A 17,394-nucleotide genomic window follows, 5' to 3' on the forward strand; every position below is an offset into this window, starting at 1 on the left:
ACCATCTTTATTCTCCATTCAATATTCAATATGCACTATAGGAAAAAAAACCAAGCAGCTGGTGCTAGCGTCAGATTTGCTACTGATGATTCAGCTTATCCTCGTGGATGAAAAACACTTACATAGTCTAACACAAAAAAAAAAGAACTTGATCATAAATGGAGAATGGTTGCATACGAAGAATACTCTAGCCAGAGTACGAAATTAGCCCATCCACTAGTGAAAACTCTAGCCCCGTAGATGAATTTGTGAAGGAAAAATAGGTTCCTATAACTGGGTTCGTGGGCGGGAAGGCGGGCAGCGAGTGGGGTCAGAACTCCTCCTTGATTGTGTTAAAGCAGTTCACGCCCTGCAAACGGCGGTGATAAAATCGGTCCTTCCATGTATTCATACTTTTACTAACTGCTTATACTGCTTGGCAACGCTCTGTAACAGTACCGAGCTTTACAGCGCACGCAGTATTCACTTGGCTCTTATCTGATTGCTATGCTTGCCCTGTTTAATCTTCGCATGCAGCCCCCGTAGCATTCACCGTTCCTTCGCACGAAAGTGTGAATGTGTACTGAGTTAATGCGATAGTAGGCGCGTGTGTACGAGCTTGAAAATCTAAAGCAGCGTCACCAACAAACAGAGGAAGGCGGGGGTAGGGATCCAAGGATTGCGTCCGAAACATAATCATGGAAGCGGAATAATCAACAGTAGTGTTACTACTCGTAGTCACTCTTTTTACTGACAAGGTTGATATTGAATCGAATATCAAGTTTTTCCGTACGCATGTTCATATAAGGGTAGTTGCGGATCGGTGTCATCACTTACCCTAGCTGCAGCTCCCCCTGTGGATCACACAAACGGTCCACACCTTGGATTTTCAAATTGAAGCTGCTTTGGCATCGCCACAATTAACTAAAACGACACTAAGCAACAGCCGATGGTTGTTGGTCTAGATATAGAATTGATATTATATCATTAAAACAATTCAACGTCATGATGGCATCAGTAACAATAATACAAAGTGCAAGCTGCATATATCATGATCGCATATCGAGAATAAGATGACATTACTGCTATGTGCTATCGTGACGTTACAAAATCGCAAACATATACTTGAATCGGGCTTAGCATTGCCAACGATATCACTCAGTTTCACAATTATATCCTTAACAATCCGATATCAAGCACCTTATAAACGTTGTCAAACTGTGACAATATGCAATAATAACAGACTAATACAGACCGAACACTGTATAAAGTCCGGTGTTTGTGTGCGCATCATTTTTATAGCATCGTCTTGACTCAAGGATTAAAACAAGGAGGCGATTGAGGAGGTCGACTTACTGCCAAACAAACACCACTACCATTTTTAGATGCCCGACGCAACCGTCAAATTTACCTCCCGTTGCATTAAAACGATACCGTTATTGGAAAAGCCAGTGTGCATGTAACACTATTTCACAGCTATGGTATGGTTAAGATGATGCGGAATAATCAGCAAAGCAAGACAAAGTATTTATGTTTCTCTTACTGTATGTTTATCCTCCATATACTCAAAACTTGTAAAAGAATGAATTGAAATAATATAAAAACAGTAGCCGCTTATGACATACCCTAAATTTGGCAACTAGTGAGGAATGAAAGTTGCATGGCGAGACAACTTTTCTTTGTAATCTCTGATATTTTGTTTGTCTGCTTGCTCCACACTTTGGAAAGTATTAAGGTTTGAAAGCTTAACGAGTCTTTTACGTTTTTTTTGTTAATATATCTTATTATTTTTTACGCTTTGACATACAACTTCCCCTAAAGTACACGTATACATCATCATATTTGTATAGTACATCCGCTAAAAATATAAGGAGGGGAATGGGGGGGATAGTTCCAGATATCCATCACTGTAGTCATTGCTTGCCAGACTGCATATTGTATCAGCTGCTGTCTTCCTGTCGTGCTTCTACGCGCGAGCTTTCTTTTGGAGCTACATAATAACCCGATTATGGGAAAAGGACACCAAGATCCTCACTTCGTTTGCTCTTCTGTGCGTATAGGGTACACTTCTTCACACAAATTTCTATCTAAAGAAGCAGTCTTGTGCTGATTTTACTATAACCTTTTTATATTGTCATTGTGGCAACTGCACAGTGTATTTTTAGCTGTAAAGAAGAACATATAAATTAGTTGTAGTCTAGCAGCTAGTCTTCTGGTTTTGCCATTCTAAGATCGAAAGTGGCGACTTTTTGTTGAAGTTGTTGCAGTTCTACTGCTTTTCTTCTCATCAATTCCGCAGCAGTCCCATTCTTCGAACGGTTTGAGTAATTTGCATATCTTTCTGCAGTTGTTGTTGATTATTATGCTACAACTGGAGACGGAATTTGCGGTGGTGATGGTGATGATTGTGGTAGGGGGGGCGTTACAGCACTGGAAGAAGTAGAAGCGATGAGGATGGAGAGAGAAAGAACATGGAGGGTAAGAGGGCGTTGGTCATATTGGACATATTGCTATGATATTCTCTTGGGCCGTAGAAATTTTCGAACCAGGAAGGCCGAACAGATAATCGTTCATACCAACATAATACTTGCGGCAGAGCACGGAAGCATTGTCCTTCGGATTGGAATGCAGGAAGGCGCGTCTAATCAAAATGTGTTAGCTATCCTATGTAGACAGTTCAAAGTATATAATTGGTGAGCGCCATACATATTCTCCCCCGTGTACTTTCTGACGTCCTCAAGCCCAGTTCGAGCACGGACAATTTTAATCTTGATGAGGATTGGGTTGTCGGTAAGTTCCCGGCAAGGGACGGAGAAGAAAAAATGTCAAGTGAAAGATGATAAAAGTGGTTTTCATTCTTTAGCAGATATGTTTATGGGCATTTCTTTAAATAAGCCACGAGTGCATCATAAGGGTACAGCACCAACATAATTGAAACTAGGAAGACGATGTCACAAGCCAATGCAACGCGTTCAAGCCTCTCAGCTGGAAGGCCGCCGTCAATGACTCATAACAGGCAACAGCGGAGTGTGTCAGATCAGGCAGCCAGCAATACAAATCAGCGAAGTTGTTGATTACTGTTAAATTAATGCTAGCGACGCGACGCGACGCAACGCGTGACCAATTCCACCTTGTTTGCATCCTTCTACAGGCAAAGAGTAATGATTCGGTGCCATTGAATATACATGGGGACATTGACTTAAGATGTCCAGGAAACAAGCGTGTTTCTATATAAAAAAACTGACGAATAAGTACTTTTTATATTTTTTTCTATCCTATTTTCTACCCTTTTCTACTGTAAATAATGATTAGTACGTTTTAATCAGCAGAGAATGTAATGATGCTGTCATTATGTTTGCATAAGAGTAACGTGACAGCAGCAGTGAGTAAATACTATGTACAAACAAAACCAAGATATACTGACTTTTTACCTCTAGGCGTGCAGGGCTTCTCGGCTAGACAATTGCGAAATATCTGCAACGTCACCAAGAGCAGCATATGTTATATTTTAGCAAATGTGTTGGCATATATGATAAGATAGGTGATAGAACCCGGTAAAATTAAACAAAGACGATAGCAATATAGTACATCAAAAAGGCTTCTTATTAAGGTGAACGGCCCACGGTCAAAGCCACTCTCACTCTTCGCAGTTCCTCACTTTTTGCAGCCTTTCAGAAAAAACCGCTACTACAAAAGCGACACGTACATAGTGCTGCTGGTATTGAAAAAAGAAACCGGTGTAAACGACCGTGAGAAATACTTATGCTGCTCCTGCTGGATCGTTTGGTTCCTGTGATGACATGAATTTTATTTTTTGTGGTGATCTAATTATACTTCAAACAAGACAGGATATACGGTTATTATGATAGCGATCTTTCCATCATATAATTAGAAAAAAAAACCCATAATATACGGCTGGTGATATCTTCTTTTGTACAACCGGCACCGACCGAAGAGCTCTTCTCTTCCATCTACAGAGAATATATCAACAGTCGTGGCATATCTGAACACTGTATCCTTATGTACCCAAAACGAAGGAGGTAGATAAGAGTATTACTCACGGTCGATCCAAAATTAAGGTAATCGAATTCCAAGACCCTGGCTGGGCACATAAGTGATTTGTGTGAATTTTAATGCTCCAAATACTGTTTAAAGTTGGTAAACTACATAGTAGAATACTTGGTTCGTGGGAGAAGGAAGAACCCATCTTCTTCCCCGCACGCACAACACCTCAATTATGTAACAATAATTGGTATAAATCGTTTACGTATCTATTTTGGCTCGGATCATTCAACCACAACAGAGTTTAAAATCTCTTTGTAACAGCTGCAGTTTGAAGGCAGATGTGTACTTTGCAAGCAGTAGCAGTTTTTGAAGTTTTACTAAATGTGCCTACTGTATATGCGTGTACTCGGTATAGATGCTGTTCTCCTGAGCATGATCACTACTTAGTACTGTGTGTGTCATACTTGGTAGGTATCGACTTTTACGAGGAAAGTACAGACTGATAAGACGGTTTGGCAGCCTTTTCCAAGACCAAAAGTATGGCAGAAACTATAATTTCAAGATAATGAATAGGAACAGTCGACACGCCTTCTTAACACTACCGCAGTATACATACTGCCCAAATAAAGGATACAATGTGCATTAGTCAGTAGTGGCTGTTGCGTTTACATGCCGATAAAATTGTAGTGCTTGGAGAAAGAGCGAGAGTCCATAGAAGTCTGCCACACGACTGAAAACATGCTTATTCATACATGCATACACATAATAACGATGCATATGCACACATTTGGCGGAATTAATTTGTAACTACTTATTAGATGCAGGTTATGCATTTTTTACAATGTGTATACATTGTCGAGAGAAAAGCAAAACCTGCAGATCGTGACTATCTATATATTGTGCTCACGGTGCTATGCACAACACCTTAATGATCTAGTCTCAACTCTCACATACGTTAGAAGAGATGCCGAAAGAAAACTAGCGTAGCTCTTGTTTCGACCAGGTTTTGTAGTAGAGAAGAACTAGCTTCTAATAAACGGATAAACACATTGGAAAATGAGAGCACTTGTAATACGTTCCAATCAAGAAGATGCTTCAGTAACCATCGCCGAGTTTCGGGTTGTAAAAAAAGTGGCTCTGTATGTTGGATGCTGGTATGGGCATACAAAATGACTTTCAGTTGGGCTACGTGTGTGTGAAAAAATGAAGTTGGATGCTTTTCAAGTCGCACATAGTGAGCACGCAAAAATAGTGAAAGCATCAAAAAAAGTCCGTAGGCTTATACTGCCTACTACAAAAGGACTTTTGATCAGGTTTGAAAGAAGGAACGGAAGCAAAACGACCCAAAACGAATTGTTCAACGAAAGGTTTTCTCAATCTGCTATTCTCAGGTTCCGTAAATCTCGGTACACGGAAGAGTGCTAGAGAAATAACACATCAAGTACAGCACGTGCGCCTGTCTGGTAAGCACAGCTGTACAAAGGCCTAAAAGCTGAATATATTTCCAACATTCCTTTGACAGCTACATAGAATAATTTACCAGTAGGCCCATGTTACCTCTTACATAGAGAATCCTACAATACCTTTGAAAGAGAAAGAGTAATACATGTTCAGTGTGTTCTCTTCACCAGGCGAAAGTGAGGAAGAGGGCGGGTGATACCGCTACTTACTGAAGGAGTGACTTTAGAAATGATAAGCGAGATAACAAGGGCACGGGCTGTATTTTTTTTTCCAGTTCCCCACGCAAGATGGTGTAGCCGTGGAGAAGGACCTCGATCTGCCCGTACGACAAATTTTCCAAATCCATCAACGAGTACATGTGACCCATCGCACATCAGTCAGTCAATGTAACAGATCATCTTGGCCATTTTAAGTCATTGCGGGGTTCTTTTTTCCCCTCGTTCCTTTTCTGATGGGTATATAAGAAGAGATCGGGCGTATAGAGGCACTAAAAGATTTAGCCCTTTCTTTCCCTTCAATCATGGCTTCCACTACCCCTCCTCCGGCCGTGGTCTCAGAAAAGATCCTTGTCGAAAAGTCTGAACAAGTTGTTGCTGATGGTGATATCGAAAGTACACAGAAGTCCGTCAGCGACGATGGCTTCGTGGAGCCTTCACCGCAAGAATGGCGGAAGCTTTTGTGGAAGCTCGATCTGCGCATCATTCCCTATGTCGGTGTTCTGTATCTCTGCTCTTTCTTGGATCGTGTCAACATCGGTATGTAGTATATCCACAGCAGTAATATTATAGGCAACAACTGACGAGGAATGCTCTTGCTGTGACGTATTCAGGTAATGCGAAGGTTGCTGGCCTGACCGAAGATATTGACATTACAGACAGTGAGTATAACTGGGCGCTCTCGATCTTCTTCATCGGTTATGTAAGTGTGAAGAGTCATAGCGAATCGTGCTATCTGGTTGGACGCGGAGAAAAAACCTTGTTCATGCTGATCCGTCGCTGATCCCAATGTTCTTTTTTATAGATCATTTTTGAGGTTCCGTCCAACTTGATGCTCAAGTACATTGGTCCGAGCAAATGGATTTCTATCGTCATGATGGCATGGGGTGTGGTAAATACCATATTAGGAGCTAATCTTTGGCCCTTTGCATGAACTTTCAGCGGCCGTCGCTCACCTTCTTTCTTTCTCCATGTAGACCATGGCGGCAATGGCAGCTGTACATAACGGTGCTGGTCTCATGGCAAGTCGCTTCTTCTTGGGCATCACCGAGGTATGCATCTTCCTTTTATGTTTTGTAAGCTGCACAGTCAAAGATATGCTAATATACGCATGCGCTGGAAAATGAAAGGCTGGTTTATTCCCCGGTGTCATTTTCTACTTGACCCTTTGGTACACGCGTAAAGAACAAGCAACCCGACTGGCGTTATTTTTTGGATGCTCTACTTTGGCTGGTGTAAGTACTATTGTATGGAGTATAATTCATCCCCGGAGCTTGAACTGCAATCATTGACAATTGGTTCCCCTTTTTGTGTAACTTTTAGGCTTTCGGCGGTGTCTTGGTAAGAAAAGTTTATTACAACGACGGGGGATGGATTAATTCGGGGCCTGATGGAGGGCGGGGAGGGGTGGGGGAAACACGCTGAGCGCGCCTGCAAAGCAAAATATACTGATCGACGAAATTGAACGCGCACCGACATATAGGCCTATGGCATTATGCAGATGGATGGCATTCGCGGGATGCATGGATGGCAGTGGATTTTCATTATTGAAGCCATCCCTACTCTATTCTTTGCCTGCACCACATACTTTGTGCTTCCAGACTTCCCCGAGACAAAGAACAGATGTATGTGCTATTTTCATTTCACTCTACGATGGTCGTTAGTAGCACTTATATACTGAGCCTTTGTGACAATATCGCTCTATCATATAGTTTTGACCGAACGTGAACGCGAGATCGTTGTTCGCCGTCTTAAGCTCGATGCCGGTCCATCGACAGAGACCCACTTCTCCATGAAGCAGTTTTATGCTGCTTTCTTGGACTGGAAAGTATACATGCATTCTGCCGTCTACATTTGCTGCGTTGCTCCCTTGTATAGTTTGAGTATGTTTATGCCTACCATTATTCAAGGCATGGGATTCTCAGAGTAAGTGAAAAAATGATGATTTTTTTTGGCACGTTTCACCATGAGTCCTAGGGTGTATCTTTGTACTAATCGACTATATGCTTAAACAGTCTTCAGGCTCAAGCAATGAGTGCACCTCCTTACGCTTTTGGTAAGTAAAACTAGATAATATATACTGTGGATGATTGGATGATGTATCTGTGTGTACTTATAATCGATTCTATGACTTAGCATGTGTCGCTACTATTCTTACTGCAATGCACGCTGATAAACGAGTCGAGCGCGGTCTCCACGTTGCTGTTCCTGGTGTTCTTGGTTTACTCGGCTACGTTCTGCTTATTACACTCAATAACCGCGGCATGGTAGCCATGTACATTTCTGCCTGTATCACGACCATTGGTGTGTTTGCCCAGATTCCTGCTATGCTCTCGTGGTTCAGTAACAACATTGGTGGACACACCAAGCGAGGTGTTGCTACTGCGATCATCGTCTCACTCGGTAACATTGGCGGTGCTGTCGGCGGTCAGATTTACCGTGCGCAGGACGGCCCGTTTTATGCCCGTGGTCATCAGATTTGTGCCGGTCTGATGGCTGGTGCCATTGTGCTCTCTTGTATATTCAAGTATATGTTGCATCGGATGAATAAGGCGCGCGATAATATGACCGAAGAAGAATACAAGAAGGCGTGCGAAGGCGAGGACTTGTGTGATTATGTAAGTTTCATATTATCGCTTTTGCTTGGTGTTTGTTTGTGAAAGGAATGCGTCTAATAACTTCTATTATTCAACACATTCAATAGCATCCCGACTTCAGATACATCACTTAAGCGTACCTGTACTACATATTATCACTTCCATTACTATACTACCACTCCTCCAGTCGACACCTTTAATTTCAAACCCGCTAGCTTTCAACCCTCGGTATTTTTAAAGTTGTTGGATTACCAAACAAACAAGAATAGCAGGGAGTACTAGAACAAGTTTTTCTAGCTAACTTTGAATCCTCACTAATTTCAAACCACTACCATTACTCATTTATAACACTACATCTTTACTACAAACCAAAAAATAACCTCGACCACGCACTGTACTTACTATATCTGTTCTCATTATATTATTCCCTATCCCACTTCTTACAATCATTAATGATTATCTAGTAAAGTACTTTTTTGTATCATAGTAATAAAAATGTATGCATATATTATAATACACAGGCTCATCTGGCTTATTACCAAATTTTGCGAAATATTACATACGTGTATAACAAATTTCGGCATATTTCTCCTAGACACCCGCATCTCAACTCCCTTCGAATAACACACACGTTTAGAATTCGATATATTTTTGATTCAGACTTTTTTGCGTCTTTTATTCTTCTTTGAATTATTCCTCCATATCTTGCGAGCACGGACTAGCTTGTGTCGTTTCTCTTCTGCCTGATTAATACCCTTCAACAAGCGTTCGCGCATCTTGATCCCAATGAGACGGGCGTCACCTCCACTGCTCTGAAAAAGCCCATTGACAAAATTGTGTGCTGTATCATATTCGCGTCGTCGACATAGACCAAATACAACCACACTGACGATTCCTGCATCCGGAGAAATACCACGGTCATACATGTCGTCCAATAACCTTGACATGCCATCCAAATCTTTTTGCCATCCATATACCTCGAGCATAATGCTGTACGTATACACTGTTGGTGGTATGTGTCGTTGCTTCATATTGTCGTAGAGAGCATGGCAACTTGACAAGTCGCGTCGTTTCATGAATAAATGGATCAGTGAGTTGTACAAGCTTGTGCGATCGGATAGGTTGTACTCGGCCATTTCGTGACAAAGGCGTGCGATAGATTTCATATCCAGTGGCGCATTGTTGTTGTGACGGGACGGTGAAGTTGACTTGTCGGCAATGAGCTTGATCAACATTGTATACAGGTACACCATGGATCGCTCTCTGCTTTGTGACATTATGCTCTTGCTCCGGTTTTTATATTGTAATAGGAGGGTATCATGCAATGCATAGAGGCCAGTGAGATTCTTTTGTCGGTAAAGCGCGTACGAGAGTTGGTATAATGATTCTTTGCTAGGAAACTGATCGTGGGCAAGTGCTCTAAGGTATTTGTGCAGCGCTTCGGTTGTCCGTCGTTTCCGGGACAGTTTAATTATGGCAGCTGAAATGTCGCGTGGGTGTTCTATTAAAGGATTAAAAGTCGCAGTCGTTCGTGTTTCCTCTTCTTGCTCTGGTAGTGGTGCTGATTCTGTTGTTGCTGCCGCTGTCGCCTGGGTGACCAGACCCCTTTTCCACTGGATCGAAGTACTCCTAGCAGTGGAAACCGAATGTGTAAATGCTGATCTTTCTCCTCCTCGTACGAACCGGCCGCACCCGTGGCATCGTTTCAATAGTGTAATTGGCAAAGACGAAGACGCTATCCGACGATGGTATAGGAAAATTGGTGGTTGTACCAGGATCTTTAGGAGCAGATCGGATGCGCGACCACCCATGTTGTCGTTAACTTTGGAAGAAACAAACAAATCTTCCAAATTGTGAGCCAAGTGACGCTTGTCGGAGAACAAGAGTCTGAAGCCGATTGGCAGTTTCAACCACACTTCCATCTACCACCAACCTCTCGTTATGATACCAAGCTATTAGTGAGTCCCACTAATAAAACTGACGAATGAGAAAGCATATTATCATAAAGTAGATAAGTTTATTACTTATTTCAATAAATGTTCTTATTGGATGTTTATTACTTGAGACGACTGTGTACAGTAAAGAGAAAAACAGCCAAACTTATTCATCGGGATTGCTCAATGCTGGAGTACCAGTTGTTGGCTTGTTGCTAAACTTAGTCTCGATAAAAACTTTGATGATACCCGCGTCCTTCTGATCAAAACGCTTATAGACTTCGGGAGTGGTCTCAAGTGGATATCGGTTTGTCAAGATTGTTGTTGGATCAAACTAATATATGTATGTGAAGTTGTTAGTCATTCTTGTTTTAGCATACATATACATCTTACAATAACACATGGCAATACACATACCAAACCACTTTCAATGTGCTTTAAACAGGTTTCCCAGTGGCGCTGGATCGGTGCTTGACCGCATCCAATTAATCGAATACCCTTTTCCATCAAGGCGCCGACCAAGAAGTGATTAGTGTAAGCAGCATAGTCGGCAATGATGCCAATCGACCCAAACTTCTTAACAGCGCGCAGGCACTCGTTCAAGACCTCCGGCGAGTCCGTCTCCAAACCGACGGCATGCTCAACCTTGTGCAGCAACGACTTTGTATAGCGGAACCCGGCGCAATCAATGGCACGATCCAGACCACCAGGTACGAGTTCAAAAATCTTTTTGTTGACGTCTGAATCTTCTCTAAAGTTGATTGGCTCGGCGTCCCAGTGGATTTGCGCCAGATGCAATCGCTCGGGGACGTCGTCAATCACAATAATTCGTGCAGCTTTGAACACATTGCGAAGCCATTGAACTGCGCACAGGCCGATAGGACCAAGACCCCAGATACCGATTACTTCATTCTCTTGGCATCCCGTATCCCAGACCGCATGGAAGGATGTGGGTACAATATCGGACAAGAACAAAGCCTTTTCATCAGGTACGCTGTCCGGCACCTTGATCAAGTTGGTGTTTGCAAACAGGATGCGACCATATTCGGCTTGACCACCTAGATGTTTGAATTTCCACAACGGCAGAAATAGAACCCCAGTTTAATTACCATGTCGTGCACTTTAGCAGCAGGAATAAGATCTTACCTGCAAATCCACCGACAAAATGCGAATAACCCATAACCCCTGCAATTCGCATGCCATACAATTTTTCTTGGAAAGTGCTATCGTTGGTAGTGTCGCATGACGTGTACAGTTGCTTTTTACAATAATCGCATTTGCCACAGGCGACGTTGAAGGCGGCAACGACACGATCACCAGGTTTTACCTTGGTAACACGGTCACCGACCTTGTCAACAATACCCATCATCTCGTGGCCCATAATATCGCCCTTTTTCAGTTGTAGGATTTCGCCATGATACAAGTGTAAATCGGAGCCACAGACAGTCGTGCCAGTGATCTTGATAATAACGTCTTCGGGATCGGTAATGGCCGGCACGGGCACTTCTTGCATTTCGAGACTTTCTTTGCCAAGCCAGACGCAAGCGAGCATCTTGTTATTGGTGTCGCTGTTCTGAGTGTCTTGGTTGGATGCAGATGTGGGATGGGCACCCAGTTTGTCTTGTACGAGGTTGGCAGCTGCGTTCATCATTTTGTAGTGTGCGTTTACGTTGAAGTAAGAAAAAAGTAGAATGTATAAATAAGAAAAGGAAGATAGCTGATGAGAAACCCCTTCTGCTTAAACCTTAGCAATTACAGCATTATAATCAGATGAAGTCACCATTATCCAACACACAACACAACATAATAACGTCATGTTTAGATTAGAATGAAAACCTATAATTTTCATGGTGGTCAATTGGCTATGTCTATGCATATGTATATGATACGGAGGTTCTCTGTATTACTCCTTCACAGAGAACAGTTCTAGTTAAGGCTGACGCTCCCTAAAAGCAGCGGCTGACTGGGGATTTGACCTTCCATCACTTGACAGGGGTATCATAATTCACATAAAAAGAACGTGAAACGCGTAAAAAAGAACATTGCAGATCATTTTACATACGCGTCATGTATGAGCTTGTGCGATTATACGATCCGGCTATCATTTGGCATGGTATTGCTACTGCTACAAATGCGGCTCCTTCGTCGCGATAACTGTAAACAAGGAAAAATGTTCTACCGTCAGATGTATAAAAAAGCCGTCAATCAGTAATAGCGATAAGCCAATTCTTAGAGGTAGATACTTTAGATCATAATTGTAATGGTGAAAGGTCCTTTGATGATACTCAAAAACGTGCTTTTACTTTAACTGCTGCACTAATAGAGTAAATTCTTTGTAAAGTTGACAGCGATGGCTCATCTCTGCGGGGAATGGATCTCAAATGCCTTAGTTTATGCCTATTAAACAGCAATTGGAAAAGAATTGTATCCAGTATACACCTTCGCTAGTATTTGTGATATCATATTCTTCAAACTGATATTATTATAGGAGCCTTACATATTCAAGAGATTTATATACGTCTAATTGCTGCTGGTGTCGCAAGTTGCGTAATTTCCGAGACTGCTGCACGTTCGTTTGGGTTGACGAGCTTATACAAATCCCGGTTTTACCCTTCTATCGCATAATTGCAAGCAACGTCCGCTTTTGTGCTTTTTAAATATGAACTTAGAAAAAATCTTTAGTACAACACAAATATCAGCGGACAGCAACTTTCAAGATCACTCATTACGCGCTGTTACACAAACCAGAAAATCGCAAAACTCATTTAATGCACAATCGGATCAGTTCCAAAACCGCTTTGGCATCCCAAACAACAATGAAGTTTTGGGTCGCTTTATGGGTGTCAACGAATGTATGACTGTATATCAAATTTTTGTGTAGTATGAGTAAAATTCGTAATCACTTCGTAAATAATGAATAGCTGCTTACATTTACATATTTTATGATGACCATTGTTGGTGAAGGATACGATTGGTATTCTCGCAGTAAAAACATTTTGTCGTTGGTAGCTAACGGATCTGTCGTCCACTGCTTTTGTTTTCTCCGATATAGTGGCTGAGCGGTTAAAGCCATCCCTCATGGAATTTGGAGAAACCGTCGGAATTGTATACAACTTTTCGGGGACGTAAACTGATGCTCTATCGCGATCAAGATCCAAAAATCAGGTTGAGAGGTTGGGACAAGAACGCGATCGGTACTACTTTTGCATACGATATATGCTTATGTTGTACACTATCTGTACCACTTGGGCACAAAGGTTTTACGTATAAATACGAAGATTTTTTCAAAAAAGTACTTCTTCACAGGTTTTCCTCCTTATCGGTTGAACAACGAGAATGGCCATTTTTTCGCGTTTCCGACCTGCCGTCTTTCAAACGTCATCTGCTGGAAAGGAGCCTTCGTTTGTGAACGAAAAGGAAAAAGAGCTCGATGCTGAGAGCGCCTCCTCAAGCAACGGCAACGAAGAACCACAACCAGATCGACCTGCCGATGAAGCACAACAAGGCGTTAAACGTGCCGAGGCCGTGACTTTAACTTGGTCGAAGACTACATTGGTTGCTGTTTTGATAAAGTAAATTTCTGCTCTAGCCATTTATCGAATCGCCAAACCGTTGAGTTTTCATGCTAATTATGCAATCATTCTTGTGGTTTTTTTTACAGCGTTTGGTTCCTTTACTTTGTTAATGCCATGCAATCCTCAGTCTCTTATAGTTTGATCCCCTTTGTTACCAGCGAGTTCTCTTCTCACTCACTTATCAATGTGATCTACATTGTCGCAAGTGCCATGTCAGCCGCAACGTACATTCCTTTGGCTAAGGTGATTGACGTCTGGGGTCGTGCTGAAGGTTACCTTATCATGTGCGTGTTCGCTACTTTGGGCCTAGTGTTAATGGCCGTATGTACCAATCTCCCCACTTTCTGCGCTGCCTATGTAAGTCTCTTTATAACTACCATAAGATGATATAAAACGATTTGAACTTACAGATACCTAAAAAAAATGATGTACTAACAGTTAGAATACGTCTTTCTACTAGGTGTTCTACTCCATAGGCTTCGGTGGTATGATCTTTTGCCTCGCTATCATCACAGCTGATGCTTCCCGACTGAAGAATCGAGCTTTGGTATACGCTTTTATCAACACTCCATACATTATCACAGCCTTCGCCGGTGCCAAAATGGCAGAAGACTTCTACTACGACATCAGCTGGCGCTGGGGTTATGGAACTTTTTGTATTGTTTTCCCCGTCGTGGCCGCTCCACTTTACTTTGTTCTAAAGTATAACCTTCGCAAGGCTGAAAAGCAAGGCATTTTGACGAATGAAAAGAGTCAGCGTACATTCATACAGAAGATCTGGTACTATACCATCGAATTCGATAGTGAGTATTACACCTTACTTTTCTTCCGTTAAAAAAAATGATGAGTCAATACATGATACTAACTTTGGATATGTAGTTGGTGGTGTCTTCTTGTTCTCGGCCGGTCTCACAATCTTCCTTCTTCCGTTCAACATTGCTAGTAGCGCACCCAATGGCTGGGCCTCCGACTACATTATCGCCATGCTTGTTGTCGGATTCGTTCTGCTCGTTCTTTTCGCCCTCTATGAGAAGTATATCGCTCCCGTGCCAATGATCGACTTTAGCATACTGACGGACCGTACCATTGTCGGCGCATGTTTGATCAATGCAACATACTCGATTTCCTACTACTGCTGGTATAACTACTTTACATCCTTTTTGCAAGTGGTCAACAACGTCACCATAGCCGAAGCTGGTTATATCGGCCACACTTTTGAAGTCGTCTCCGGTCTCCTTTTGCTGGGAGTTGGCTACTTGATGCGTAGAACTGGTCGCTTCAAGTGGCTATTGTATATTGCTGTACCCCTCTATATCCTGGCACAAGGTTTGATGATCTACTTCCGCCGCCCCAACCAATCTGTCGGCTTTCTTGTCATGTGCCAAGTCTTTACCTCCATCGGTGGAAGTGTTTTCATCATGATGGGCCAGATCGCTGTATTGGCTGCCGTCGACCATCAGCACATCGCCGTAGCTCTTGCCTTCCTTTACGTAGTTGGTACGATCGGCAGTGCTCTAGGCGCTACCATTTGCGGTGCAATCTGGAGCAACACGTTTGCACCTGCACTTGCCCAATATCTTCCCGAGGAATCCAAAGCGAACTTGACATCGATTTACACAAACTTGAACACTCAGCTCAGCTATGAGGTCGGATCGGCTACAAGAATCGCTATCCAAGAAGCGTACGGCTATGCGCAAACGAGAATGCTTGCGGCTGGAACCGCAATTATGGCGCTATGCTTTATTTGGACCCTTCTGGTCAGAAACATTAACCTCAACGACGTTAAACAAGTCAAGGGCATGGTCTTTTAAGGTGGCACCTAGACTCTTTTGGATATGTCTATAAATACCTCTCGCATCAGCACAACAATATTCTACATATAATGCATCTATATACTACACACGACCATTATTTAATTTTTTACAATATACAATAATAAATTTTCTGATATACAGTATCATCTATATGGTGAACATTGAAATAATCTCACGCTTTGCTTCACCTCACTACGAGTGAAACCTTGAAATACGTTCGGAAGCTTTGTGTTCATTTGAAGCGGTGAGAAACCACCATTCGATTATCGTGTAAGCTAGCCGGAAATCGCCGTGTTCTCCGACTAAGAATGGGTAAACGCGTGATAGAGCAAATTGTGTACCATTGTTCATGACTACAATGAAAGTTCTGGGCTAACGTAGAAAGGATCTGGTTTTAACATTCTCCTTTTCATGTAAGCGAAGCTCGACATCTACTATAGCATGACTTTTGCTTGAGCTGAGGATTTACAGCTATAGTAAAAGTTTGCCGTACCGTCGCACTAACTCGAGTTCTAGTATCAGATCATCTGATTAGATCTGCCTCTTCTTCTGTATAAGTAACATCATCACCCCACTTTGACTTCCCGATGATTCCCCAATGCCTCGGCTTATATTGTGCAATCAGACGCTTGGAGAAGTTTGTCCAACCTCAGCCTTGTACAGTTGTATTTGAGACGCCGCTGGTTCGTTTATGTAAGATTGTGTAGCGGAAGCGTAAGCGACGAAGAGAAATACCATGAGATCCAATGAGAGTGGTCCCTAGTATTGTGTTGCACAAGTTCATAGCTACAACAGGGTAATGGCTCAAGACAGCAATTGACGGTGTTTAACAACAGACGCGCGGCTATCATAGTAGTGTTAGTAGAGAAGTACATACCCACAATGTTACGTGGGTTAATGTCCTATGTATGGGTAAGATCATAAATCATGCCATCCTTTGCATCATCTGATGAACAGCAAGCCTCCCAATAAATTTCTATTCTAGCATCATGATGAACTTTACCACAAAATATAGTAGACATCCGCTGTTAATGTCAATGCTAAGGACAGGCAGGCATTAGGCCACGCGACAATCAACTGTTTCTTCAAGTGTCGCTCCGACTGTCAGTTTGGTAAACGGTGTGTGTAACACAGAAAACGCTGACAATGAAAGGCATCTAATGTTATAATTTTTTTTTTCGAAAGTTTAAACCAGACTATGTTTTGTCGATTCAATAAAAATAAAAAAAGTCATCAAAGTGATATTGCTCTTCTCCTTGGGGATAGATATATTCCACCAGAACGACACAGAGGCGAAATTAAGCTATGTCGTGTACTACTGTGGCAATAATTCTAAACATGCCTAAATGGCGTTTCCGCAGTAAAGTATCATTATTGTAAGATGTATAGAACAACATGGCGCCGCAGATTATGTTTAGACTAAAAGTTCAGCAAGGACAATAAGTTATTTCTGTTACTGTGAATGAACAAGTGTAACATACACACTAACATTTAGACGCTCTTTTGTCTTCCATTCCTAAGGATGATGCTGTTTATATACTCAACCGTGCCATGGACATAGTAACGATTTTATTCGTGACTATTCCCTTCCCGCTAGTTCTCCTGATCTGATATCTACTTGACGATAATGTTCGCTTATTACGATGTCGTTAAAGGTACTTAATCCTGTCATACTTCCCACAGAACGCCAATTCTCATAGTACACCAGGGAAGGGCAGTCTAGCAACGTTGTCCCTGTGTATATCGCTTCTACAATAGAAAATTATGTGTATCAAATGTGAATGCGATGTGCGTTGGTTACCGAGCTGTAAACC

At 42.1% G+C, this 17,394-nt stretch overlaps 4 protein-coding genes across 4 annotated transcripts; 2 read left to right on the plus strand and 2 right to left on the minus strand.

Moving 5' to 3' along the window:
• Positions 1–5,947: 5,947 nt before the first annotated feature.
• Positions 5,948–8,752, plus strand: BDB00DRAFT_948731 (major facilitator superfamily domain-containing protein). The gene is made up of 11 exons (XM_053129555.1): positions 5,948–6,200; positions 6,275–6,363; positions 6,466–6,552; positions 6,638–6,712; positions 6,791–6,895; positions 6,984–7,001; positions 7,144–7,285; positions 7,373–7,586; positions 7,676–7,716; positions 7,797–8,278; positions 8,365–8,752. Exons 1-11 carry the CDS (start codon positions 5,966–5,968, stop codon positions 8,389–8,391), a joined length of 1,515 nt encoding a protein of 504 aa, XP_052985952.1. The 5' UTR covers positions 5,948–5,965; the 3' UTR covers positions 8,392–8,752.
• Positions 8,730–10,259, minus strand: BDB00DRAFT_795127 (uncharacterized protein). Its single transcript, XM_053121362.1, has one exon. It carries the CDS (start codon positions 10,177–10,179, stop codon positions 8,914–8,916), a length of 1,266 nt encoding a protein of 421 aa, XP_052985953.1. The 5' UTR covers positions 10,180–10,259; the 3' UTR covers positions 8,730–8,913.
• A 57-nt stretch (positions 10,260–10,316) lies between these two features.
• Positions 10,317–11,743, minus strand: BDB00DRAFT_948734 (chaperonin 10-like protein; the record flags this gene model as incomplete). The annotated part of the gene is made up of 3 exons (XM_053129556.1): positions 10,317–10,525; positions 10,609–11,249; positions 11,338–11,743. 3 exons carry the CDS (start codon positions 11,741–11,743, stop codon positions 10,358–10,360), a joined length of 1,215 nt encoding a protein of 404 aa, XP_052985954.1. The 3' UTR covers positions 10,317–10,357.
• A 1,784-nt stretch (positions 11,744–13,527) lies between these two features.
• On the plus strand, positions 13,528–15,577 carry BDB00DRAFT_752964 (major facilitator superfamily domain-containing protein; the record flags this gene model as incomplete). The annotated part of the gene is made up of 4 exons (XM_053118660.1): positions 13,528–13,763; positions 13,853–14,123; positions 14,227–14,569; positions 14,646–15,577. 4 exons carry the CDS (start codon positions 13,528–13,530, stop codon positions 15,575–15,577), a joined length of 1,782 nt encoding a protein of 593 aa, XP_052985955.1.
• Positions 15,578–17,394: the final 1,817 nt, after the last annotated feature.

The sequence above is a fragment of the Zychaea mexicana genome (genome assembly GCF_025766255.1).
Source record: "Zychaea mexicana strain RSA 1403 chromosome Unknown BDB00scaffold_1, whole genome shotgun sequence".
NCBI lineage: Eukaryota > Fungi > Mucoromycota > Mucoromycetes > Mucorales > Lichtheimiaceae > Zychaea > Zychaea mexicana.

Excerpts from the sequence above, each read along its gene's own strand:
- BDB00DRAFT_795127 (XM_053121362.1), bottom strand. The coding sequence starts at position 10,179 with ATGGAAGTGTGGTTGAAACTGCCAATCGGCTTCAGACTCTTGTTCTCC.
- BDB00DRAFT_948731 (XM_053129555.1), top strand. The coding sequence starts at position 5,966 with ATGGCTTCCACTACCCCTCCTCCGGCCGTGGTCTCAGAAAAGATCCTT. Across the intron at positions 6,713-6,790 it reads TCTTCTTGGGCATCACCGAG|GCTGGTTTATTCCCCGGTGT; the intron begins GTATGCATCTTC and ends GGAAAATGAAAG. Across the intron at positions 7,286-7,372 it reads CCCCGAGACAAAGAACAGAT|TTTTGACCGAACGTGAACGC; the intron begins GTATGTGCTATT and ends TCTATCATATAG.